Consider the following 25,517-nt stretch of genomic DNA (forward strand, 5'->3'; position numbering starts at 1 on the left):
CTGAAAAGCGGCCTTCTCCGTCCAGTGGGGCCCGCCCAGAGCCTTACTCAGAGGAGGGAGCTGCGGGGGGGGGGAGGAGGGAAGGAGGGAGAGACGGCAAATGCAGCTGGGCTTACTTTCCTGGGACTTACTGCTACCGCCCCCCATTAAAGATCACATTCTTTAGGTCTATGTGGTGGTGGTGGTGGGGACTTTAATACCAAAGTAACAAATTATCTAAGTGTACCACATATTTTTGTTTTAATCATTTTTTCGACCCCGTTCTTATTTCCTTCCTCCCTCCCTCCCTCCCTCCCTTTCTTCCTTCTTTCTTCTTCCAGTAGCTTTTAAGGGACAAAAAGGACCCCCCCCCTCTCTCTCCCTTTCAAACAGTGAAGGCAAATGCGCCAATTTACCAGTCCCACGGCAAACCAGTCCACTCTTTTAGAAATCCGTCGGGACAAAACTTCCACTCATTTGAAGACCGGGGTTTCCGACTAAGGCGCACCCCTGCGACAGTACGCTTTGGAAGGACGATCGCCCCGATATACCCATTTTATGGACCCGGACTGATTTGCTCAAGGCAGCTTTCAAGCTGAACGGCCTCGGTTGCACCCCGTGGCGGGCCTGAACCTGGGCTTCTGACATCTGCCCGCCTGCCACAAAAGTTGCAGCGTTTCCCTCCCCGATTATATGCATTGTCAGCCTTATTATGTAAAAAGATGGTGAGCGTAAGTTCCTATTTCTTTCTTCAAAAAAAAAAAGCAAAACTCCCCCATATATACACCCACAGCGTGTGTGTTTCTATCTTTCTATCTATCTATACATGCATGCATACATACACATATACGCGCGCACACACAAATATACACTGTGTATACACACACACACATACAATCACACAAATACGCTTTAAGCACTCCCCCCCCACCATCGCCACCGCAAAGCGGCTCGTTTTATCAACCCCCTGCTTGTCCCAAGACGTTTTAAGCCTTTCTCCTTTCCCTTTTCGCCAAAATGAAGAGAGAGAAAAAGGAGGGGGGGGAAGCAGGAGAAACAATTGCGACTTTTCCTAAAGCTTGGAAGCCCGGCATTTTTCCCCCTCTCCCATCCCAAGCTCGTTTTCCTTTCCCTAAGGAAAGCTCCCCCCGGGGGGGGGGGGCTTCCCCTCCCAAGAAGGAATTCTAATGCAAAACCTACAGTCTGCCCCCTCCCCCCCCACACACAACACACACACTTTCGTTCCCCACCAAGTCATGTAATCCCAGAAGGTTTGACCTATTTCGGCAACTTTTTCAACACCGATCCGTTTATAATTCTGGCGCACTCTGCCTAAGCTCAAGAATTCTCTTGCCTCGGCTTGAGGTTTTCAGAGGGGTAGGGGCGAGTGGCGAGGCCTCGGTCATTTTGGGTTACATGACCTCTAAAGTCCCAGTGCTGTAGACGTTTTTACCATTCCCTCCTTTTAAATATCTCCAGGGGTTTCAGGAAAGAATTTAAAGGCTTTCAAAACCCGTTCTGGTACTTCCTGTTATTAGATCGAGGATGGATCCAATCGGAGGTGGGTGGGTAGTTTTTTCTCCAGCAGCGTCGGACCCCCCCCCCCTCTCACCTTTAATTTTTGGCTGAGGAATCAACGGATTCGTTTTAAGGACGAGCGGCTGATTCTCTCAGCTTCTTTTCCAGCTTGTCTCTCTCTCCCCCACCCCCACCTCCCACTGCCCCCCCCCCGCCATCATTGGAAGCATATTTAGAAGGCTTGGATGCCTCTGGAAATATTACGCTTGGGAGGGGGCACCCCATGGAAGGCGACGAGTGGGGCGAAGAATCGCCTCCAATCCGTCTTTGAATCATCCGCCCAACCAGGATCTGTCCTGGACACCTGGCATTTTAGCAAGTTTACCTGGCTGGACATCCTTTTAAGAGACTCGGAAAAAGGGCTCAGACAGTAAGGCTGTTACTGAGCGGGCTAAAAGTCCCTTCCTTCCTTCCCTCCATCTATTCATCTCTCCATCCATCAGTCCATCCATCCATTCATAATAGTATGGGTAGAATAGCTCCTTTCCCCGTTTCTTCCCCCCAGTTTTAAGAAGAAAATGAGAGGCGGAAACCAATTTGGGAGATAATTCGAAAGGGCTGATTCTTTCTGCCTTGTGCAGTAAATAGTTCATCGAAAAATAAAATAAAATAAAATAAAATAAAATAAAATAACAATGGATGCTGGGTTTCTAACCCCACCCCCACCCCTCTCTCCCTTTGCTCGTAAAAACTCCAAATTCTTTAAACTTAGCTATGGGTTCATTCACTTACCTGACCTGCCAACCTCCCCAATGAATTCTAAATGGAGATTTATATCCAGATAAAATAGCAGCAGCATCATAGGATTGCAGCTTATCTCCGTTTAATATTATTGTAAAAAATCACGCGTATTTTCCAAACGTGAGATATATAACGTGGGTGTTATATATTTATTTATTTATTTTATTTTATTCCATTTATATCCCGCCCTTCTCCGAAGACTCAGGGCGGCTTACAAGCTTAGCAGTATGTCTTCAACGATTTTTAAATATTATAAAATATATTGACATATGCTCATTGCAAAAATAAAGCGCCCTTTTTTAGGACGGCTATCCTGGATATTCCAATTACATGGGTTTAGGAAAAGGAAATTAGAATTGTTTTGCCAATATTCCTGAGGCTCTAAATTCAGGAAGGTTTGAACTGAAGTCACAATACCAAACGTGAAGAAAAAAAAAACCAGTAACAAGGTTAATAATATCCTCTCCCTTGCGCACCAATTGATCCTTTCATATCAATTTCCCCTTTAGCAAATACATTTCCAAGTGAATAGGCTTATAGTCTTTAATTAGCCAAAGGGCCACCACTTCAAATAGGTGAGCAACACTGTTAGATGCAAAGAAATGAAATTATTTAGAAAGCCTTTAAAGAAATAGGTGTCTCTTTCAGCCTTGCCTCTCTCTCCCCCCCCCCTTTCTCCAATTCCTGAGTTTCTTCAGGACAGCCCAATTCTTTCATGTAACCCTGTTAAAAGAGGCTATAGAGGAAACAATTCACCCCCCCAAAACAAAAACAAACAAAAAACAACCCCCCCCCCCAGGCTCGCTGTCTTCATCTTTTGTTGCCTTGGTTATCTGCTGCTCCTTTTTTGTTTCATTCTTTGAGCATCTTTATAATATATCGGGTAAAAAAAATATGGCCTTCCTTTTGAACGGAACTCCCCTAAATTTCATTGAGAAGAGCTGATGTTTTGATTTGAGAAGTAAATTTGCACGTGGCTGGGAAAGCTCCAACTTTCTCCAGGGAGGCGGAAATCGAGTTGGAAAGGATGCGCGGAAATGTGATTTTCGTATTATTGTTCTTAAAATTAATCCAACGGTCCATTTTGGATAACAAGGAATATAATAGGGATAACAATATAACTATATATCTCTATCTCTATATCAGATAGATAGAGAGAGAGGGGGGGGGAGGGAGATATAAATATAGATATATGGATTCCCCGGATAACAAGGAATAAAGCGAGGTGACTCTCGTCTTGCCCAGAGTGCTAACAGTGACGGCGGGGGGGGGAGCAGTTGGAGGGGGGCTGTGCCATCCCCCGTTGCACATTTATCTTCAAAAAGAAATTCTGCAAAGATTAATGGTGCCCCAAACAGCCCAAAGAAAACATGTTTGGGTTGTCTTGGAATAGCTCATAGACACCAATTGGACTAATAAACACCCTCATAAACACACACACACACACACACACACACACCCTTTTTGTAGTTGCTCCTACAGAGGAGAATAGAATTAACTGGGCTCTATTCTGACCCAAGACCCGTTGAGTCCAAATCCCTCCCTAGAGATTTCTGGCGTCCCCCAAGGTCCCAGCCCCGTTTCTTTCATTGCTAGTATTTCCCACCCATTGACGGGCGTTAGAAGGTGTGGAAAGCGAGGGCGGAGGGGACAGGGGGGAACGCCTTGGATTCCTTTAGCTGTGGGCACCAGGTGGGTGCGTTTTATTTATAATCCGCTTTTCTCATTCTTGAAGAGATGCTGCGTTCTCCGAACTTCTCCAGAAGTTCACACGTTTCTTAGGTGGCCAATTTCAAGGGTCTGTCAGACTTGGCCAAAGCAAACTGGGTAAACTAAGGGAGAAGCTTAGCTTCTTTTTCTTAATTGTCACACAGAATATTGCAGCCTCTTCCTTTCCTTTCCTTCCCTTCTCTCTTCCCTTTTTCTTCTTCCTTCCTTCTTCCCTTCTCCATCTTTCTTTCTCTTTCTTTCTTTCTTTCTTTCTTTCTTTCTTTCTTTCTTTCTTTCTTTCTTTCTTTCTTTCTTTCTTTCTTTCTTTCTTTCTTTCTTTCTTTCTTTCTTTCTTTCTTTCTTTCTTTCTTTCTTTCTTTCTCTTTCTTTCTTTCTTTCTTTCTTTCTTTCTTTCTTTCTTTCTTTCCTTCCTTTTCCCTTTTATTTCCCCTTCCTTTTTTATTTCCTTTCCTTTTTTTTCCTGGTTTTTAAAAAGCGGCTTTTCTTCCGCGCCTAAGAGACTGTCGATCTGTTCCTAGCTGGGGTCCTTTCTCTCCCCCAGGCTGAATAAAAATAAGAATAATAAACCTTTATTGTCAAAGTACAACATGTGTCCACTGAGATTAGCTGAGCCTCCCCCTCCCTGCTCTCTCCCCCCAACACACAGTGGCAACAAACCCTCCATCCCACCACACCACGTGAACCAACCTGCCCTTATTGGTTTTTCTAACCGAATCTTGCCTCCGAGTGTGCCGTTAACCCTCGCCTTAAGGGACGATTCAAGCGGCGGCAGAAAAGGCAGCTCGACCCCCCTCTCAGCCTTTCCGCCTTTCCACCCGCGGCGGTCACAGTAGGCTGCTTCGTTTGCCCGGCCCGAGAGCTTCATTCCCAGCCCAGACTGGAGAAATTGGGGGGCGAGGGGAAGAAGCAGGAATCGGGCCGGTTTCGGGGAAGCTGAGCCCCTACCAATTCAGGGAAGCCCGTCTGACTGTGTGAGCCCCCCCCCCCCCACACACACACTTCCCCGGAGTGTCAGTTATCTCGTCCCGGCCCCTGAATTCAGCCCCAGCTCAGCCGAGCCTCTCTCGGCCTCCTTGCAAGCTCTCCCATCGAGCGCAACGCGGCTTTGCTTTCAGGAACGCCAACCCCCCCCCCCCGGCCGATTTCCATCCCCTCTAAAAATGCTCCCCCCACACAGCCGAAAGATCTTCCAGAAGGCCGGGTGGGCAGGCCTCTTGCCCACCTGGGAACACTCGTGGCCAAAGAAGTGCGTGAGGGACCCGTCAGGATTGCGGGCCCCCTCCCCCCCGCCGGTTTAATGCAACCTTTGGCCCCTCCAAAGGCTTCAGTGATCTTTGGCCCGCTGGCTTGCTGGAGGGCTGCTTGGAAGGACCTCTGGCACAAAAACAGCCCCCCCCCGCCGCCGCCTACCCTCCCCCCCCCCTCCGAAGCCAGATTCCAATGTAAGCCCCGGGAGCTGGAAGCAGATAAAGCCGACCAGCCCACACACACGGAGAGGGAGGGGGAAAGTGGGGGAGCGATCGGTCCAGAGAACCCCCTCGCCTCGCCCCTCTCGCCCTCCCCCCTCCGCCGCGCTCTCACCCACCCCCCTTCCCTGGGATTAAACAGAGGTTTGGGATTCAGCCAACAGCCCGGCGAAGCATTCCAGGTCTGATAACCCCTTAATCAGGGGTAGAACTACCTGCCAGAGTGGGTGCGGGGGTGGGTGGGTGGGTGAGAGAAAGGAAGAGCCTGGGTGGGGGTCGGTGGAGAGATTTGCTTTCGGAGGAGCTGATTTGAGAAGGACGAAGGAAATCCCCCCCCCCGCGTGCGCGCCTTTTCACTGATTTTTTTTTTAAAAAACATGCCTGGCCTCTTTAAATTTTACATGCTGGTTTTGATGCTTTTCATATTTTATTGTAGCCACCCTCTGTAAGGGAGATGGGCTGTTCTTAAATAGGATAAATAAATAACTAAATACTTTTTTAAAAAAAACCTCAGTTTTTAAGACCCCTCAATTGGGCTAGAAGCAAGTATATGAAATGCCCGCTAACAACCCTCAGAGACACACACAGAGACACACACGCAAACAGACACACAATCAATGTCAAAAGCAAACTGCTACAGGCAACAAAACACTCGGGAAGGGGGGGGGGAAAGCCATCAGTTTATCAATCCGGTTTTGGTCCGGTCTGAAAAGTGTGGAAAGGCTTGTCCAGTTTGACGTTGGGCAGTTGCCTTGATTGGAAGGACGGTCGGAAGTAGATTTTGGGAAAGTGGATTCTCAGTTACTTCTTGATTGATTTCATTTGGATCCCTTCCCGCGGTCACCTAGGACAGGATTCCTGGAATGGGCTGGAGGAAGAAGAAATGGGAAGGGGCCCCCAGGAGTCCTGGCACCCCAGTTTTGGCCAGAAAAGAGAAGGGCTTACTTCGGATTTGGGGATGAGGGGTTGTTGTAAGTGTGTGTGTGTGTGTGTGTGTGTGTGTGTGTGTAGGGGGGGGTTCAGTTGATGCTCTGTGTTTGTGCAAGCCCCAGATAATGCTGGCTTCCAGACTTTGGAAACCTCTCCATTTCTCTGCCTGAACCTGGCCGTTCGGCTTGGCTGGCATCCAGCGATGGGATTTCTCATCAATCTGGATCTATTCTGCAAAATACCTTTGCCTTTTGCGCAGAGTTACATCAGTTCTTGGGATGGTCTGAAGGACTTCCTCAGCTTACTTCAAGGACTATGCCAGCAAGGGATTCTGGGTTATCATAGTTCCCATGCATCTCGTGGGCCTAAAGTTGGGGAGAACTGATAAATGCTATCCTGAAGCGTCAGGATGAGGTGCCCTGAATCAAACAAATTAAGGACTGATTAGTCAGTGGTTAACCGGCTCTACTTTTTTCATTAACTGGGCGTTTAGTTTCACTTTCCCCTCCCTTTTTCCCCCCTTTCACACCCATGTAATTTTGTGCATGAAATTGGTGTGTTCTTTAGGCCCACAAATGTCTTTGTTGCTTTTGAATGTACCCAGATAAAAAGTTGGGTTCCGTCACAGTCACTCCTGGCAGAGGAAGAGAGCTGGGAACCCAACTGTAATGCAAAATGCAAAAATTGTGTGGACTTCAAAAAAAATATCTTCAAATGTATATAAGGCCAGCTCAAAAGACAGGTTTAAAGTCCAGTTTTTGTGGTGGATCACCTTACTTCCAACAATAGGACATCCACAAATTCCTGGCAGAAAAGCAGCTGGTAAGATTGAGAAGGTTTTATAGACATATTATATGACAAAGATCAGATAACTGAAAACACGGACGCCTATGGAGACTCTCCATCATCCAGGTCATGGTTATCCCAAAGGTGATTTTTTCTAAAAGCTGCCCGATTTTCTTGTTTGTTCCTTGAAAACTAAGGAAATATCATTGTCTTCCTTAAAAACACGTGTGTGGAAAAATAAGAAGAGAGGTATCTTCAGATGATGGTTTGAGATAGTTCTTAAAAGCAAAGGTAGAAGACCTCCAGACTGTCAGTCCTAGATAAAGTGAGGCTGACCAGGTCCTTGATGTAAAGGGCTACATGCACAGATTGACCTACCCTGAGCCAGTGATGTGAGTGGACAGTGGACGAGAAAGAGGGAAGGGAGTAGCAGCATAAAAATTAGATAACGGGGGTCATAATAGGAACGTCTTTGGAAGAACTCCACCTTATTACTTGAGATGACCATTGCAGGATCAAGAGCCTTGGCCAAGGGTCCACCAGAAGACCAACTGGACTTGACAGTGATAGAAGACAATCTTTGTAGCTCAAGATTTGAGCTTCCTTGTCAACAGTCAACAATCAAGCTCAGAGAGGACCACAGGACACCACAGGACTTGATAGCCCCTAATGCACACCCATCCAGACAAACTGGATAGCACTTCCTATCATGCCCAGCCAACATCACCAACAGTTTCCTGAAATGAGCTGTTTTTCGGAGAAGGGGTTTTGCAATATTGTTGGCATCTACTTGGTTTCAAATCAAGTTATAGAGAAATTGCAGTGAAAGAATGATGCTCGTAACTGGCAGAGGGGTTTCTGGGAAGGGGCAAAAGAGGCCACAAGGATGAAGAATGGGACACAACTTTTAGCCATTTTTTTCCACGTCAAAGTTTTGACTGAGAGATTGCTGATTTTTAGCAGCAACTTCAGAAAGGGGAGGGGAGGGGGGGGGGGTTAGGACTGAAGGCCTGGACTCTGCAACCATCTTCAAACCCCTCCCCACCCTGGACACTTCAGGACCTCCAACATCTTTTCCTGAGATTTTCAAAATAAATTGTTCCTTCTATAACAGCCCCCTCTGTGCTTTCCAAGCCATGTGTCCAGGACTGAAATCAGTTTTAATAATAAAGCTGAATCCGTTTTAAAGATTATCAGCCACAGAGATGTGCATGAATGTGTGTGTGTGTGTGTGTGGGTGGGTGGGTGGGTACAGCTACACACCACCCTCAATCCTAAAGAGAACAGATGAGGGTTGAGCACTTACCCAACTTTGGCTAGCCTCGGAAATGTGAGCCTGATGGTGTTTGCCTAGTTTGCAGACTTCTAGGAAATCTGAAAAGGAAGCCAAATTGAGAAGCGGGGCTGGCGGTTGGCGGGTGGGCTGCCCAGGAAGAAAATAGCAAATTGATTTCACCTGGTTTCAAGAAAACTGTTGCGATATTTGTCTCCAGAGTCAGATTTGGCTTCAGGAAGACTTTAGTTTTAGTCAAGCAGCGCTATTGATTCGGATTAACTCCTCTGTCAGGGTGGATTTACAAGGGCGGCTAGTGTTTTGAGAAGCCAGAAGGAATCACAAGAAAGGAGGTGAACAATGTCACTGCGGAAATTCTTTAAAAAATGCAATAGGTGGAGAGAAAGGCCAAATCCAGTCTAAAGATCTGGGGGAACAACAAAACCAACCCAACAACAATGGTATAGGAGGAAGAGGAGGGGGAGGCGGGAGGCAAAAAGGAAACTTGCCACTTGCCACGGTGCCAATATAGTGGTTGGCGCACTTGGTGCCTTTTCAATAAATAAACAAATAAGTAAGTAAGTAAATAAATCTGGAAAAGTACTTGTGGACACAGGAATGGACATCTCAATACACCGGTAATTTATTTTTTTTTTGGGGGGGGAAGAAGGGGAACCAAGGATTGTTGGGTTTTTTGGGTGGGTGGGCACAAATTACAATTCTTGGAACGATTGGAAAAGTCTTGTCTATGGAGATTCTCACTCATCCAGGTCTTGGTTGTCCCAAATGTGCTTTTTTTCAAGAGGCAATTGGACTTTGGGGTTTTTTCCAGTTTCGCTTCTCATCCAAGAAGCTTTTTCGGTTCTGAAGAAGCTGAAGAAGTTTCTTTGGTGAGAAGCAAACCGTCTTCAAGGAAAACAAACAAACAGACAAAAAGTTGATTGGAGAGTCTTCAATCCAGCGCGACCTGGCAAATGGTGTGCAAATCATAGCGGTGCCACTACTGCTAATAATTGGAAGTCGCCCGAAAATCTGCTTCTCCTCTTACCCCCCCCCCCCTTCCCGCACATGCTCCCTCGCAAGGTCTTGTCAACACCTTGGGGCTGGGATACACACGAACAACCGGCCAACCTGGTTTTGTCACCCTTTTCGCCTTTGGCTGGAATAAACGGTGGAGGATCTCTCTCTCTCTCTCTCTCTCTCTCTCTCTCTCTCTCTCTCTCTCTCTCTCTCTCTCTCTCTCTCTCTCTCTCTCTCTCTCTGTGTGTGTGTGTGTGTGTGTGTGTGTGTGTACGAGGAGGCTGGCCGCCTCTTTCCTTGCCTGGCTCCCTAGTGTTAATGAAAACCAGGGCCAAAGGCTCGGGTGAGCGCCGACGCGCGTCCGACTGCGTCCTCCCCGTGGGTGGTCTGACCTTTGATAAACAAGACCCTTTCCAGAGAGAAGACCCCCCCCTCGCCAACCCAGGCCTTCCTACGCCTGCGAAGTCCTTTTTTTTAAAAAAAAAAGAATAGTAGCCAGATACATTTCCAGCCTCGAATTACCCTCCCGCCCCACCCAGATCTCTCCGGCCGAGACTCTTTCGCTTAAACAATTAGCCAGTAAAAATACCTGTAGGGGACGCGGGAGGAGGAGGAGGAGGAGGGAGGGAGAGAGAGAGAGAGAGAGAGAGAGAGAGAGAGAGAGAGAGAGAGAGAGAGAGAGAGAGAGAGAGAGAGAGAGAGAGAGAGAGAGAGAGAGAGAGAGAGAGAGAGAGAGAGAGAGAGAGAGAGAGAGAGAGAGAGAGAGAGAGAGAGAGAGAGAGAGAGAGAGAGAGAGAGAGAGAGGGAATTGCGTTTGGGCTCTTTTTAGGCCAAAATATGACAGGGCGAGGTTGCAAAGATTTGACGGGCGAATAGTTATCGCTCCAGAGCGCGAGAACGCCCGCGGATTAAAAATGAAAAGAAATAGGTTTATGTTCTGCCTCCCTCCGCTTGTTATGCAAACAATTTGGATAAGAAAGGGAGAGAGAGAGAGAGAGAGAGAGAGAGAGAGAGAGAGAGAGAGAGAGAGAGAGAGAGAGAGAGAGAGAGAGAGAGAGAGGGGGGAGGGAGAGGGAGGAGTGAGGGAGATAGGGAGGGAGGGAGGGGGAGGAAGAGAGAAAATAGAGACTCTGCAGGAAAAGAAACACTCAGGTGCTTCGGAGGTTTTGCATCCATGTATAAGAAACACACGAACAAAATTCCTCCTGCGGATCACCTTCTCCCAAGCCGCTGCTGGAAAAATCACGAGAAACGCTTTCCGTTTTCAGAGAACTGGAGGGATAACGTGTAATCCTGGCCACCTTGTCCTCTCCCACTTTGACGGCCCAGTTTGTTCCACCGTTCCCAATAAAGCCGCTGGGGTTTCCTCCTTAGGAAAGCTCCTTAGAACGGCAAAGTCTTGATAAGGAACTGCCAGGAGGAGCGCTCGGTTTTCCGACAAGGGCGGGGGGGGGGGGAAATGTTGAAAAGCGTCTTTTTTCTCCAATCCGGAGTCTCCTACATCTCCATCCAATCTGTCTCCTCTTGGATCACTGTACAGCGCCTGACACCCGATCAAAATGAGAGAAGAAAAACAAAAAAGAGAACACAGCAACTTCTGCCTCCGCTTAAAGGGTTGTCTGAATGTATCGACCCCCTAGAGGATCTACGGGATTGCGGCTTTAAAAGAGGCAATTTGATTTATTGATGGATGGATTTGCGTGTATTAGCCGCCCGACTTCAGTGGACTTTTAAAATAAGGAAGGCAGCTTCTAACCAGTGATTATTTTGCATTCCTTTCTTTGCAGCGAAACAATGAGCTTAGCATTAAATAACGAGTGAGATCAGGGAAGGCGGAGGGGTGGTTATTGCACTTTATCCCCCACCCCACCCATCCCTTTCGATCCCCAAACACGATCCTTAAGTTTTCCTTGGGAGAAAATCAGTCCTAAATGGGCCTACTCAGAAGGAAGCCCACCAGGCTTGATCGCCAAAGGAAAGCGAATATTAGAGAGATGGGGGCATTTCACAGCACAGATTTTAATCGCCCCCACCTTATTCAACTTTATCCAGATGCAAGGCTGTAGGATCTCAGCCTCCCAGTGCATCCAGCTAGAAACATTTTAAGTCCCCTGCCTGCCTGGACCTCGCCCGAATCTCTTGGCCAGGCAAAAGCGCGGCGTGGGGCGGGGTTGGGGTGAATTTATTTGCAAGGGTCTACTATTACTTGTATCACCGCAAGCTTAAGCACCGGAGAGAAATTCCTTGTGTGTGTCCAACCACACCTGGCCAATAAAGAACTCTATTCTAACTGGCTCAAACCACCCTTCTGCCACAAAACCCGCCAACAAACCCAGCGCCGGGAGAGACGCCGCCGCAGAGCTCTTCTTGCTGGGACGCCCCCGAGCGAGGTGCCGAGATTTGGGGGATGAAGGAGAGGAAGAGGAAGGTCAGCCAGGGCGCGGCGGCGGCGGCGGCGGCGGCGGCTCCAATTCCTGCCAAGAAGGCCTAACTCAAGTCCCGTGAAAGGCTGAGATAGCTTTCCCTGCGTCCAAATGCTCCGGCCTTTTTCAAGGGAAGAAGCGGCCTTACCGGAGCTGTTTCTGACACCCTCGCAACCGAAGAAGGAAAGAGAACGGCGGGGGGGATTGGTCGTTTTGGCCCCGCCGGTGCGTTTCCCAAACTGGCGCAGCAGGAAAGGAAAAGAAAGGCAAGCGGAAGAAGGGAAAAACAGTCCCAGCGACGGAAGGGGGGAGATGGGTCGGGCTGAGTTCTGACACCCAAAAGGCTCCTAGACAAGCCCACCTGCTCGGTCGTGAGAAGTCCTGCAGCTCTGAAACTCGGAGAAGGAAGCTTAGCCATCCATCCACTGCTGGCGTTTTGCAGGGAGAGGAAGCCACGCTCGGGGTGAGGCCTCTGCCCCGAACGGCGTGCAGCCGGGAGGATGCAGGCCTCTCCCGGCTCTGCCTAGGAGGTTTGGAGAAGCGAGCCCTCTGCACGCCAAGGCGGCGGTTTCACGGGACCTTTCCTTTGCTTTACCCCACTTTTTTCCTCCCCCCCCCAACACCTGGCTTCCTTCACGGGGCTTCCTAGCGAAGCCTTGCCCCAGCCAGCTGCAGAACAGGCGCCGTCTTTGCTCTAAGCCGCAAGAGCAAGTTGCGGCGGGATCCTCACAGGCGGGGGGGGGATGTCTTTGCGCCTTGGTGTATCGATCCCTAAACTCTCTCTCTCTCTCTCACACACACACACACACACACAGACGCAGCTTGGTTACTCAAATCAGGCAATCCAAGTCATGTTTTCTAACCTTAAACCAGACCGTGAACTGACTACCTGAGCAGAAAAAGTCTCCCCCTGTCCCCCCCCACCGCTTCCCTTTAGACCCCACACCAAAAACGACCCTGCCAGGAAGGCTCAGTCTTGCAATACACCTCGCCCCCTCCCTACTTTTCGCAGCGAGTCTTGTGCAAGGACAGCCCCGCAGCGGGGAGCCTGTCGGTTGCGCGGGCCGGCCTCGGGTTGCAAAGAGACTGGGCGGGGGGGGGGCAGCCATTTCTTTTCGCCCCACAGCCCCCTCCTCGCCTCCCCCCCTCTTTTTTATCAGCGAGAGAAGAAAGGCGGTCGTGGGGGCAGATAAATCGGTTTCTGAAGTGAAATGGCTCTGGGTGATCTCACAGACGTGCGAGGCGCCCCGCAGACGGGCAATGCCTCGTTCGCAGCGGGATCCCAACACCGGCCCGAAATCAAGAGTTTTCTTTTTAGAGGAAGGCCTTGGGAAAAGCGTGTCTCTCCCTCAGTCCCTCCCCAGCCCCCACCCTCTACCCCCACCCCCACCCCCGGCAGGAATTCGCGTCCCTAGGGGAGAAAAATCCCTTGGTCTTTTGGGCTGCCTCTGGTGACGGCCCTTAAGTTTCAACACACGGGGCCTTCAGCATTTTTACACTATAAAGAAACTGGAGGGAAAACCATGGAGGGGGGGGGGCGCGGGGAAGACCTGTTGATCTTTCTCCTTCCACCTCCTACTCCCCCCCTCCCGCCACACACAACCATTAGGTGCTGAAGAAACTAAACTCTCCGCCTCCGCCCTCCAGCCTCGACCCCCTTGAACAACTTAATTGTGCCAAATTTACCCCGCGCGCCTGCAGAGAGGATGAGAGGTGCGTCAGTGGCTTACCTTGATGGGTGTCTTGCAGGCCGGAGAGTTGATGAAAAGAATCTCCCGGGGGTTTCGTTAAACCCAAAAAAAAGGAGGGAGGGAGGATGAAGGAAACCAAGAAAATCCTGGCTTGGCTTTTCCATCCCCCCCCCGCCGCCCCCCCTTCGTTCTGGGGTTGTTTGTGTGGACGCGCTGAACAAACACAGCCCTGCGTGCCTGCGCGCGTGTGTGTGTGTGACACCCGGTGCTCGGGAGAATGCAACAATCCCGACGTCTTCGGGACTGTTTTTTTTCTCTCCCCAGAAGAAAATGTTTAAGCCGGTGTCGGAGAAGGAGGGGGAAGAGAGAAAGCTCTAAGAAACAGCAATTTAAACTGTGTGGGCCATTTTGAGCCCCGCCAGGGGGGAGGGGGAGGGAAAGGGGGGAAAGCCTCTGGACTTTTATTAAAGAAGGCCCGGGGACGTGTTTACGTTGCTTTGTATAAACATCCTGCCCTTCTTGTCTTTCTGTATCTCGCGAAGGAATCAGAAACATCGGCCTTTTTTCTTTCCTTCTTTCATTTTTTTTTGGGGGGGGGAGGAAGGGGGGGGCGGTGAGCTGAGTTCTAAACTCGCCGCTTAAAAGAGAGACAGGGAGGGAGAGAGAGCGAGAGAGAAAGGGAGTCTTAAGTTGATCTATTCGATCGTTTTCTCCCTTTTCGGCGGTGTGTGTATGTGTAAACAATGTTGTATAATCAACGTTGTTGGCTAATTTGGTTATTTTTTTTTCCTTTTCTTTTCCTGAGGGGCTGATTCGAATCAGCATCTCGGAAACGTTTTTTTGTTGTTTGTTTGTTTTCATTTCATGCATTTAAAGATGGAACACCTCGAAGGTGAGCGTCACAAGTACACCCGCCTACGTTGGCAACGGTTGTGAATTTTTTTTTTGGGGGGGGGGGAAAGGAAGAGATGCGAGAGTCTTTCCCTCCTTCGGTTCGTGTCTCCCGCGGCGGCTGAGGTTCCTGGGGTGGGGGTGGGGGGGCGTTGGGCGGTAATCTAACCCATCGTAAGGAGCAGCTTTTCCGCCACAAATAAACATCATAAACGTCACATCTGCCCAACGAAAGGGTGGCATTTAAAAAAAACGGACCGTAAACGGACCAAGGAGAAGATACAGTATTTTGCGTGGGCATATCTCCTTCCCACTTCCCCTCTTCAAATCTTCAAAAAAGTAGTGGTCGTGGGGGCGGGGGGGGGGAAAGAGGAGGGAAGGGTCTGCTAGATGTTGAATGGGGATTCAGTAACATCTTAAGCCGGATCTTCCGGGCACTAAGCCAAAAGATGCGTTCTTTGCTGCAGTAAATCCAGAAAGGTCTCCGCTGGCCGGGCTGCGCCTTCCCCCAGCGGGAGTTTTCCACGGAGGGGGCCGCCGAGCAGAGGCCTAGAATCGGCCTCGCAGTAACTCTGCAGCATTCCCGTAGATGGGGGGGGGGCGGTTTAGCAGAGGTAGGAGGAGAAATGTTCTCCCCGTTTTCCGCGGGGAGAAAAAAGTTCGAGGCGCCCTTTGGCTTCTCACTGTCTGTCCGAAAGAGCGGAGCGTCTCCCAAGGGCGAACGCGTGTTCCGGGTTTGTGTGAAGGCCTTCCCGGGAGGGCGCGCGCGCGCGCGCGGGGCAGCGGCGAGGTCCTTCTTTTCCAACAGGCCAAGGCGGGCGGCGGGGGTGGGGAGGGGACGGGGGGGGCCGCGGGGAGGGCGAGCCGCCTCAGACCAGCTCCGGTTGGAGCAGAGGAGGAGCGGCTTCCCTCGCCCACCAATGTTGAGTTGAGTTGAGCGGCGGCGGCGAGGGGGGGCGAGGGCAAGGGGCGCGGGGGCGGGGTCTGCTCCCTCTGCCTCTTACGTCGCGCTGTCAAGAGCCGCCAGGCGCCCGCTGACTCGCGATAAAGTGAAAGGCAGCCGCTTCGGCTGGGGGCAGACCGGCGATTCCACAGGCAGAGCAGCAGTACCGGCGGCGGCGGCGGCGGCGGCTCCCTACTGGCAGAGACCCGGGGGGCTGGAAGGAAGAGGAAGCGCGGGGCAGGCGGGGTGGGGGTGGGGAGCGAAGAGGAGAAGGCCGGATCCTCCGCGGAGCCTGAAGAACCGGGAGGGGGAAGGGCGAGGAGGAGGAGGAGGAAGAGGAGGAAAGAGATTGTAAATTAAAAGGAGGAGGAGGCAGAGGAGAAAGAAAGAAAGAAAGAAAGAAAGAAAGAAAGAAAGAAAGAAAGAAAGAAAGAAAGAAAGAAAGAAAGAAAGAAAGAAAGAAAGAAAGAAAGAAAGAAAGAAAGAAAGAAGAAAGAAAGGATTCTGAGCACGTCTCTGCGCCGAAAAGCAGCAAGATCCGGGCAGCCGCTCTTAGTTCGGATCCTAGGGAATAAGTCCCGGGGTGGGGGCGGGAGTTGGACACCTCCCTCGCCAAGAGGGGCGCGCCTTCGCGTCACTGCTCCCTCTTTTCCGGGGTTCCTCCGCAGTAGCCGCCCGCCGCCATCGGCGCTTGAAGAAGAGCTGCCGGCGGATCGCAGGCCCCCGCCGCGGAAGGCAGGCGGGCAGGCTCGGGCGGTCGAGCGCGCGGAGCAGCGAGCCGGGCGCGCGCGCGCCTGGGGAGGCCGCCCCCCCTCCCTCCCTCCCTCCCTCCCCGCCCCGGCGCCTGTCCTTAGGGAGGGGTGGGGGCGCCCGGTAGCCGTCGATGACCGCAGGGCTCCTGCTGCGCGCTCCTGCCTCTCGCCCGCCGCTGCCTCCGCCGCCGCCGCCGTTGCCCGAGGCCGGGGCGCTTGCTATGTCCGCAGCCTCCGACAAGCCCCAGCCGCCGCCACCGCTCGGACCAGCCGCCGCCGCCGCCGCCGCCGCCGCCGCCATGGAGGCCGCCTCGTCCACCAGCTCCTCGACGCCCAGCAGCGGCGGCGGCGGCCCCAAAACCAAGAAGAGCAACGCGGGCATCCGCCGCCCGGAGAAGCCGCCCTACTCCTACATCGCGCTCATCGTGATGGCCATCCAGAGCTCGCCCTCCAAGCGGCTGACGCTGAGCGAGATCTACCAGTTCCTGCAGGCGCGCTTCCCCTTCTTCCGCGGCTCCTACCAGGGCTGGAAAAACTCGGTGCGCCACAACCTCTCGCTCAACGAGTGCTTCATCAAGCTGCCCAAAGGGCTGGGCCGGCCGGGCAAGGGCCACTACTGGACCATCGACCCGGCCAGCGAGTTCATGTTCGAGGAGGGCTCCTTCCGACGGCGGCCCCGCGGCTTCAGGAGGAAGTGCCAGGCCTTGAAGCCCATGTACAGCATGATGAACCTGAATTTCAACCACCTCCCCGACAGCTACGGCTTCCAGGGGCCCTCCTGCCCGCCCAGCAGCCTGCCCTTGGACGGGGGCGCCCTGGGCATGGTGAACGTGGACGGCATGGCCCTGGCCGGCCACTCCGTGCCCCACTTGCCCGCCAACGGCGGCCATCCCCACGCCTACATGGGCAGCTGCGGCGGCGGCGGGGCCGGGCCCGCCTCGGCGGGAGGGGACTACGGCCACCACGACGGCTCGGTGCCCGCTTCCCCGCTGCTGCCCGGCGGAGGGGTGATGGAGCCCCACTCGGTTTACTCCGGCACGGGGCCCGCGGCTTGGGCGCCCTCGCCCGCCCCCGGCTTGAACGGCGGCGCCCCCTACATCAAGCAGCAGCCCCTCTCGCCTTGCAACCCGGCGGGGAACCCGCTCTCCTCCGGCCTTTCCCCGCACTCCTTGGACCAGCCCTACCTGCACCAGAACAGCCACAACCCCGCCGAACTGCAAGGTAAGGGTCCGGGACAGGCATGGGGGGGGGGGGGCCTCCGGACCGGATTTATTCCTTAGGATTCGTACTAAGAGCGGCTGCCCGGATCTTGCTGCTTTTCCACGCAGAGGCGTGCTCAGAATCTTTCTTTCTTTCTTTCTTTCTTTCTTTCTTTCTTTCTTTCTTTCTTTCTTTCTTTCTTTCTTTCTTTCTTTCTTTCTTTCTTTCTTTCTTTCTTTCTTTCTTTCTTTCTTTCTTTCTTTCTTTCTTTCTTTCTTTCTTTCTTCCTTTCCTTTCCTTTCCTTTCCTTTCCTTTCCTTTCCTTCTTTCCTTTCCTTTCCTTTTTCTTTCCTTTCTTGAGACGGGCGGGCGGGCCCAAGCTTTGGAGGGGGGGGGGGAAAGCGGGTTCAAGCTCCGGGAAAGTTGGAAGCCAGCGGCCCGAAGAGCGAGGCGATTTCACCGCCGGGCTGAAGGCAAAGCGAGTCGTGGGGTGGGGGGTGGGGGGTCTAGCGAGCGGGCGGCTTTGAGAAGGTGGGAGAAAGAAAAAGAGAAGGGACGCGGGTGGTCGTGCGAGGAGTCTCGCAGGCCCGAGGAGGTTGGGGGGGGGCGCGAGGCTAGGAAGGCAGAACCGCTCCGAGCAATTCCGGGTTGTGCCTCTCTTAGGGAATAGCTCTGGCCGCGGGGCAGCAACCTTAATTACTGCTGGCGCGGATCCCTTCCCTGTCTTTCCCCAGCCGTGGGCCAAAAGGTTGCCGTCTCTTCCGCGTGGGAAGAGGGAAAAAATGGCCAGTGAGGCCTCCGCGAGAGGGTGACGGGATGGGGGGATTCCTAGAAGGACGCCTCGTCTCGGAGGGGCCTCATGAAAAAGCGACTCTTTAGAAACGAAGTTGAAGGGGGGAGAAGAAAAAGGGTCGCGGGGGGGGGAGAGGGGAAATCGGTGAGGTGGTCTTCAGTCAACTGAGGTGCGGGTCAATCCGACGGCGCCAGGAAGGGAAGGGCTGTCAGCTCCCTGCCTGCAGCGTCCTGAATTCCCCGGCTTTCCCGAAATTGCTCAATTAATGCTGTTTTTCTCTCGAAGAAATCCGGCACCAAACGCAAAGGGAGCCGCGAAACACGAGAATCTGCCGCAGCAAAGCGCAAATATGTAGGATAGGAATCCCTTTTGCCCCCCCTCCCCCAATTCCTTAACCTTAGAACTGACCCGCTCCCCTCCCATTTAAGGGGCTAAAATCTAGGGAGATGAAGATGGAAAAGAATTTAATCGCCTCTTTCTCCGTCCTGGCAACTGGGGTTCGCTGCAATATTTCTTAGAAACCGTAGATACGGGAGGGTAATTGTGTGGGGCGTCCTGGTAGAAAGAAAGAAAGACTGAAATCCCGACAGGCTTCCATTTGGTTTTAATATTTTCTGCCACCTAAATTTTATGCAAATGTAATTTGGACAGAAATGATTATTTTGATTCAGCCAGATGTTTAGACTGGATTTATCCACGTATTGTGTATCTAGCATTGTTACCATATGGATGTCATATTATTATTATTATTATTATTATTATTATTATTATTATTATTATTATTATTATTATTATTATTATTATTATTATTATTATTATTATTTTCAATTCGATCCACAGTCTGGGAGAAATGGTAAAAACTCAACAGCTGGAATTCTAATCAAAAGACCAAAGAGCTATTAAGGTAGCGTCTGAGTATATAGGCAATTCTGAGTAGGGTAGGGTGTTGTTGTGTTTTTTTGCAAAGTCAGAATATTCAGGTCTGATAAGTTCAAAATTTCCATATATCTAGGCAGCTCTTTGGGTACTGTTCTAAAGGCTCCTATTACTGATGATATTATTGTTATTTTTATTATTAAAGATTTAATCAATTCAATTCACAGCCTGGGACAGGTAAAAACTTAACAGTTTAAGTCCTAATCAAGGAACCAAGAGCTGTTGTTGTTATTGTTGTTATTATTCTTATCCACCTATGTAGTTTGATTATTATGCCTGGCATTTTTATGCATCTATTGAGCATTATTATTATTATTACGGTTGGTTGCAGTCAGCCAGATGCTTATTATTATGCTTATTATCCCAGATCAATCCACTGCAAAATGAAGGCCTTGGGGATTAATAATTGAGAATTCATTCTTTCCCCTTCATTATCTTGTTCTGATGGTCAAATAAACAAGAGCGGTTTAAAAGGTGAAAATAAGTTCCTTTAGAAATAGGATGGGAACTTACATTTTAACTCTCCTTAAAGTTTTGGGAAGACAACCAGTTTTAGCAATCACTATCCCAGATGCTAAGAAAGCATGACTAACTTTCTTGTTTTTGCTTAAACTGGTGATCTATCTTCTTATGCTGATTTTATCTATTGGGAGGTTATTGATGGAGAGAAGACTCTGTAGGTACAAAATGACACTGTAAATCCTTTTTATTTTTTTTTATTTTTTTTCATCATTTCCCTATCATGCTTCATAATTTTGTGTGTGAAATATACATGCACAGTTTGCTGGGAATATGTGCTGTTGCATTTTCCCAACACAATTAACCTACTTGCAGGATTAACTTGTTTTCTGGATTCACACAACACAGGAAGCTCCGCGGAACAAAACCAGAATAACCTATTGAAGGTCAGCAAAATGTATTATGTCATCTGAAGGCAGCTGCTCAGTTTTTCCCTAGCCAGGTTAAGCCTGTCTTATGAATGCAACTGAGCAGAGTTGGGACGCCTGAAATAGGCCCCGTTTTTTGAGCTGGCGATCAGAACTTTTTTGGGGGGAGGGAGGGGGGAATGTGCCATTCCGCTTTGGGCACCTATTTTAAAAGATTCAGGAACATCAAAACTCTTCATTTTGTCGCCAGCCGTTTTCTTGACTTGCAGAGCAAAAATGACGTTAATAATATTCCTCTCCTTTGCAAAGTCACAATTAAGGCTGACCAAGCCTATCGACCAAGGTGCCGGTCTTTCTCTGCTTATCGATGGCTGAAATGAACTTTTCCGACCCGCGTCTTTAATTTTCCTCCTCATGAAATCGAGCTGAGCTTTTTACAAATGCGCTCGCCCCGTTAAATGTGTGGTGTTCAAATAATAATAATAATAATAATAATAATAATAATAATAATAATAATAATAATAATAATAATAATAATAATAATAATAATAATAATAATAATAATCCCTTCCCAGCTGGCGATCATTGTTAGAGCGACCTTGAAAAATAGCTGTAGAAATCGGCTGTTTCAAGGTGGGTCTCTCCTGAGGCATGCCCCCTCTGAGAAATCTGGAGACTCTTGATCTCTCTTGGGTAGACGGAAAGTCTTGCTTTCCCCCTGACAAGTTTGTTTGTTGGCCAGGGGTGCCGTGGGAGTTGTGACTTTTTCCTTTTTTTCCAACTGAAGCATCCTCAAACCTTCCTTATCCCCCACTCTGACTGAATCTGGATTAATCAGCCCCTGTGTTCCTGCAAACTTGGCTGGTTCCAGAAAGGATGGAGATTAAGAGTAGGTGGGTGGGTGGGGGGATTTCTACTATTATGGGTGTGTGTGTGGGGAAATTCACTCAATTTCTGAGCAGAGAGACACCAGGAACTTCACAAGGTCCAAGAATTGGTGGGCTGGTGAAGATTAGAGCCGTTTTCCAAGAAAGAAAGTGAAATGCCTTCTCTTCCATCCCTGGGTGGGGGAGAGAGAGATAATCCAGGTAAGACCTCAATACAGCTCAAGTGGTGAGAAGGGCGCTTTGAAACTGACCAGGCCTTCCAGCCTGAAACTGACAAGCGTTTGGGGAAAAGCCGCGAGGCCTAAAAAGGCGCGGAGCCTGGCGTGGTTTTGATTCCCAACCCCCTTTCAATTCCTCGTGGGTGGGGCAGCCCAACACACACACACACACACACACACACACACACACACACACACACACGAGACAAGGGGGCATTGAAAACTCGCCTCGCCCGCTTGGAGCACGCGAGGCTCGCTTCGCGTATCTCTTTAGAATCGCGGCGGAACGCGAGTGGGAGAAGCGCGCAAAGTCGAAAGGAAACCGTTTTGCGACTGGGGGGCCGCAACGGCCGCCTCGGGGAGCGCTGGGTGCGCAAAGAGGGCTCTCCCCCTCCCGCAGCCAGCGCAGCATCCTCCGCTTCTTAAACCGGACCTGGGATTTCAGACAAGAGAGAATCCAGCGCGTTGCATGCGCGTGCCAACCTTGCGCGGAATCTTGCCTTGCCGAAGTCAGAACCCGGCGCGAAAGGATCTCCAACTCCGTCGAGCTGGTTTACCCAGTTGGAAGAAATGGGCTGCAGTTATGTAATTATAAATTGGAAAGTGTGGGTAGATTGCGCAGGGGTACAAGAAGATCCAGGACAAATGGGGCTATCCCGGTGGCTTCTGCTTTTGTGCTGACCTGCAGACAACAACACACATGGATCCCTGCCCTTTGGGTCTTGTCCTGATCAGTGCACGCTTGAGGATCTCATGGCAGCAGACGGAAGGTTGCTAGTTTCTGGGCGTGATCAGTTTAATTTGTGCACAGTTTGTTTTGCATTTCGTTTTTTGTTTTTTTTACATTTTCAATTTTATGCTGTATAGTACCCCTTATTTTAATTGTGATACTTCTGACATGAACCAGCCGACCAACAAACACCGGTGGGAAGGGAAAGGCGCCTTAATGAGGGATGGAAGAAGTTAAAAAAACACGCCTCAGCGTTACTGAGGGGCAATTATTCCAGGTAGCCCCCCCCCCACTCTGCTCTCCCGTCTGTCTGTCAGGATGAAGGTGTGGTGGGTCTTTGCGCGCCCTTAAGTGGAGCGATCAGTTAATCCCACCAATCTTGGGATTTCGTCCAGGCTATTAACAAAAGGACACCAATCAAGCAGAATGGCTTAAAGGGGGGAAAACTGAGGAGAGAAAAAGAGAAACTTAAAAATATATATTTTGGGGTGGGGGGGAAAAATGATCGCCGGCACTACAATTTCTTAAGGCTTCGGTATCTCTCCGCCATCTTAGCAATGTATTGGTGAGGATACTCTAAAGAGGTGTGAAAGGAAACTGGAGTTTGATTTAAAAAAAAATAAATCCACTTTGGGCGTAGGAGGCTCTTGGAAATGTCAAAGAGCATAGAATAAATGCGTGTAACATTTTCACTTACCAAATAAAAAAAAATCAATACAATTTTCTAGTTTGGAAAAAGCTCTACTAGATTCTTTCTTCAATGATTTTTTTTAAGAAAATGGAGAAACACTTTTCCAAACAGAAATGGGAATGGATGCAAAAAAAAAAAAAACTACTGTTGCTACTTTAAAAAAAAGCACTTTGGCAGTAATGTGTGATTGGGCATAGTTTTACCTTATCAAATAACTCTAAAAAGCAAATAAATAAACCCAGTTAAAGCTCTGCTACTATCTCAGAGACTCCCTCTGAAGCCGGCTGCATACTCGCTCTGTTCCTATAAGGCACCCTGCAAAGTGCTACCTTGAAATATTATTTAAAATAATTTAATTTGTCAAGTTGCTGGCTCGCATGCTTCAATTCTTTTGGCAGGCAGGCAGACCTGGAGGTGCTTCTTTAGTTAAAACAAGACGGGATTTGTTTCTTTGGAAAGGGCAAGGTGTAGGACGGATAATGAGCAGGCCTATCTTGTACATGTCTACTTAGAACGAAGCCCCACTAAATTGGGTGGGACAAACTCCCTAACAAACTAATATCTCATTCCTCCTTCAACATGAAAAATAGTCTAGAAAAAGTTCCGAGTGGGAAGAATTACTTGGAACACCAATGTTCCAGCTTGATTTCTACTGGGGTTTAAATATTTCCAAAAACTGCCAACAGCTGCGGATCTGTAAACAACTGGGCTAGAAATTATTTTATGGCTTACGCTGATTTTGCAGCCTCAACCATGCAAAGGTTGGGAAGGGTGTAGATCTCCTGTCCTCCAGAGAACAAGGGGCAAGATTGATCTCTGCTTTTAATAAAATGTCTGTTTGCGATCCAAGATTGGCAAAGCTTTGTTTACATTCATTGCAGCTCTTTGGTAGGGCACAGAAATCATATAGCCATTAGAACAAGTTTTTTTTAAAAAAAATCGGGGTTGTTTTTTCAGCGAGCTGGAGGGAAGAGAGTTCCCCCCCCCCCCGTTCGTCAAGAAAGCTAAAGCGATGCACACAAGTTAGCACCCCACCCCCTCCAAATTTTCTCTTTCCTTGGCCAGTCAGGAAACAGACAGTCCCATCCCATCCTGCAATTTGCAATTGGACAAAATTCCTATTCTGAACAAGTGGGAATTTCCTTAAGCCAAATGCAGATACACACAGAGAGAGAGGGGGGGAGGGAGGGAGGGAGGGAGGGAGAGAGAGAGCCAAACTCAATAATTTAATCTAATTGGGTTTAGTAGTTGGAACAATTTTCCATCCAGGAACAGAAGTGGGATCAGTTGACATGGGAAGATAAAATGAATAATGATCTTGCCAGAGATCCAGAGTTGATTAATTAATTTAGTTCATTTACCTTCTGTCTTTTGATTCCCAATGAAACCAGTCTTATAGTTTTTCACCTAAGAGACTTGCAAAAAAAAATTCTGTTTTCATGCTTCCACCTGCATTTTTGTGGGGAACCAAAAGAGATTTGGTTTGCTTTTTTTTCTTTCTTTCCCAAATGGACTGTGAGTTTATGAGCAGTTTGCGATAGGGTATTAAATTCTACTGTCCAAGGAAAGGGAACATTTGGGCATTCCCCAAAGAGAATGCAACCATTTGAGGCGATGAAACCTCTGGTGGCCCTGGGATTGTGTTGCCATAGCTGGTTTAAGCGTGGTTGACTCAAAGGTCTTTGTTGGGTTTGCAATCACTAACTAATCAACAACCCGGTTGGGTCAAAATGTGGGTAGTATTTTATAGTTCCATGTATTATAGCCAGAAAACCATATATCTGATGCATTCAGTTGACATTAATAATTGGATAAAGCCTTTTATTAGGAGTAACTATAATTTAATGGTTACATTCAATGATCTTTTCCATCTGTATTTTTTCTAACCATAGGCCAAAACTGTTGGGCGCTTTTTATTCTTCCTTCCTTCCTTCCTTCCTTCCTTCCTTCCTTCCTTCCTTCCTTCCTTCCTTCCTTCCTTCCTTCCTTCTTTTTTATGCTGAACCAGGAAGCCCCCAGGGTGATGCCATTTTTCTCTTTCTCTCCCCACAGCTATTTCAACCTTTTCTCTGCTTTGCTTTCAGGAATCCGGTACCATTCCCAGTCCCCCAGTATGTGTGATCGGAAAGAATTCGTCTTCTCCATCAACGCCATGGCATCCTCTTCCATGCATTCTGGAGGCAGCGGCTCCTACTACCACCAGCAAGTCACGTATCAAGACATCAAACCTTGTGTGATGTGACAATGAGGCCGGGGAGTCCAGCTTACCTGGGGGAAGAGAGAATCCCGAGGGATCTCCTCATGAAAACTGCGTAGGACTTCCTGTTGCCCTTCTTCATCGGGAGCCCTAAGACCTCCCCAGAAGTTAGTCTGTTAGCTGTTCATGAGGTATATAAATATTCAAGACGCCAATGGAAGGAACTGTCCGTCTTTCGGCAAAGGTGGAAAAGTGATGTATTTTGTGTGCCTTTTGGGGTGGGCCCCCAAAATGCGCAGCATCCCTTCTTTCATCTCGGGAGGACCCGAAGGCCCCCCAGCCATGAGACCTACACTCATTTCCGACAACCACTTTCAGATTCCTTCTTCCAGGGTCCAAATCCAATCTCTTTCCAAAGATATATCCTGCCCCCTCCCCACTCCAGCATGTAATGTTCCATTTTAATGAGCCTGGATGAGAACGGATTTTAGATGTGGAGGGACACAAATCCACCTTATGAAAAAGGAACAATCTCCATGAGAGCAACTGACAAGGCTTCTTTCCGGAGTTCTTCATTTGGCAAATGTTGGCCTGTCTTTGCGGCTCCCCCCACCCCCCTGCTTGGCACTAAGGAGAAAATATATGCCCTTGCCATGTCTTTGAAGCCCTCATTCAGAGCAATGGAGAAATGAATCCCCAAATAACTCTTGAGGCCTTCCTTCCAAAATTGTGTGTTGTTTCCAATGGTTTTTTCTCTATCTGAAGGGTTGGTGA

At 49.4% G+C, this 25,517-nt stretch overlaps 1 protein-coding gene across 1 annotated transcript; it reads left to right on the top strand.

Moving 5' to 3' along the window:
* Nucleotides 1–16,335: 16,335 nt before the first annotated feature.
* On the top strand, nt 16,336–25,037 carry FOXF1 (forkhead box F1; the record flags this gene model as incomplete). Its single annotated transcript, XM_081336219.1, has 2 exons — nt 16,336–17,425; nt 24,631–25,037. The coding sequence occupies 2 exons, from the start codon at nt 16,336–16,338 to the stop codon at nt 24,786–24,788; spliced, it is 1,248 nt and encodes a 415-aa protein (XP_081192345.1). The 3' UTR covers nt 24,789–25,037.
* Nucleotides 25,038–25,517: the final 480 nt, after the last annotated feature.

This window comes from Vipera berus (assembly GCF_964194415.1).
Source record: "Vipera berus genome assembly, chromosome: 10".
NCBI classification, from domain to species: domain Eukaryota; kingdom Metazoa; phylum Chordata; class Lepidosauria; order Squamata; family Viperidae; genus Vipera; species Vipera berus.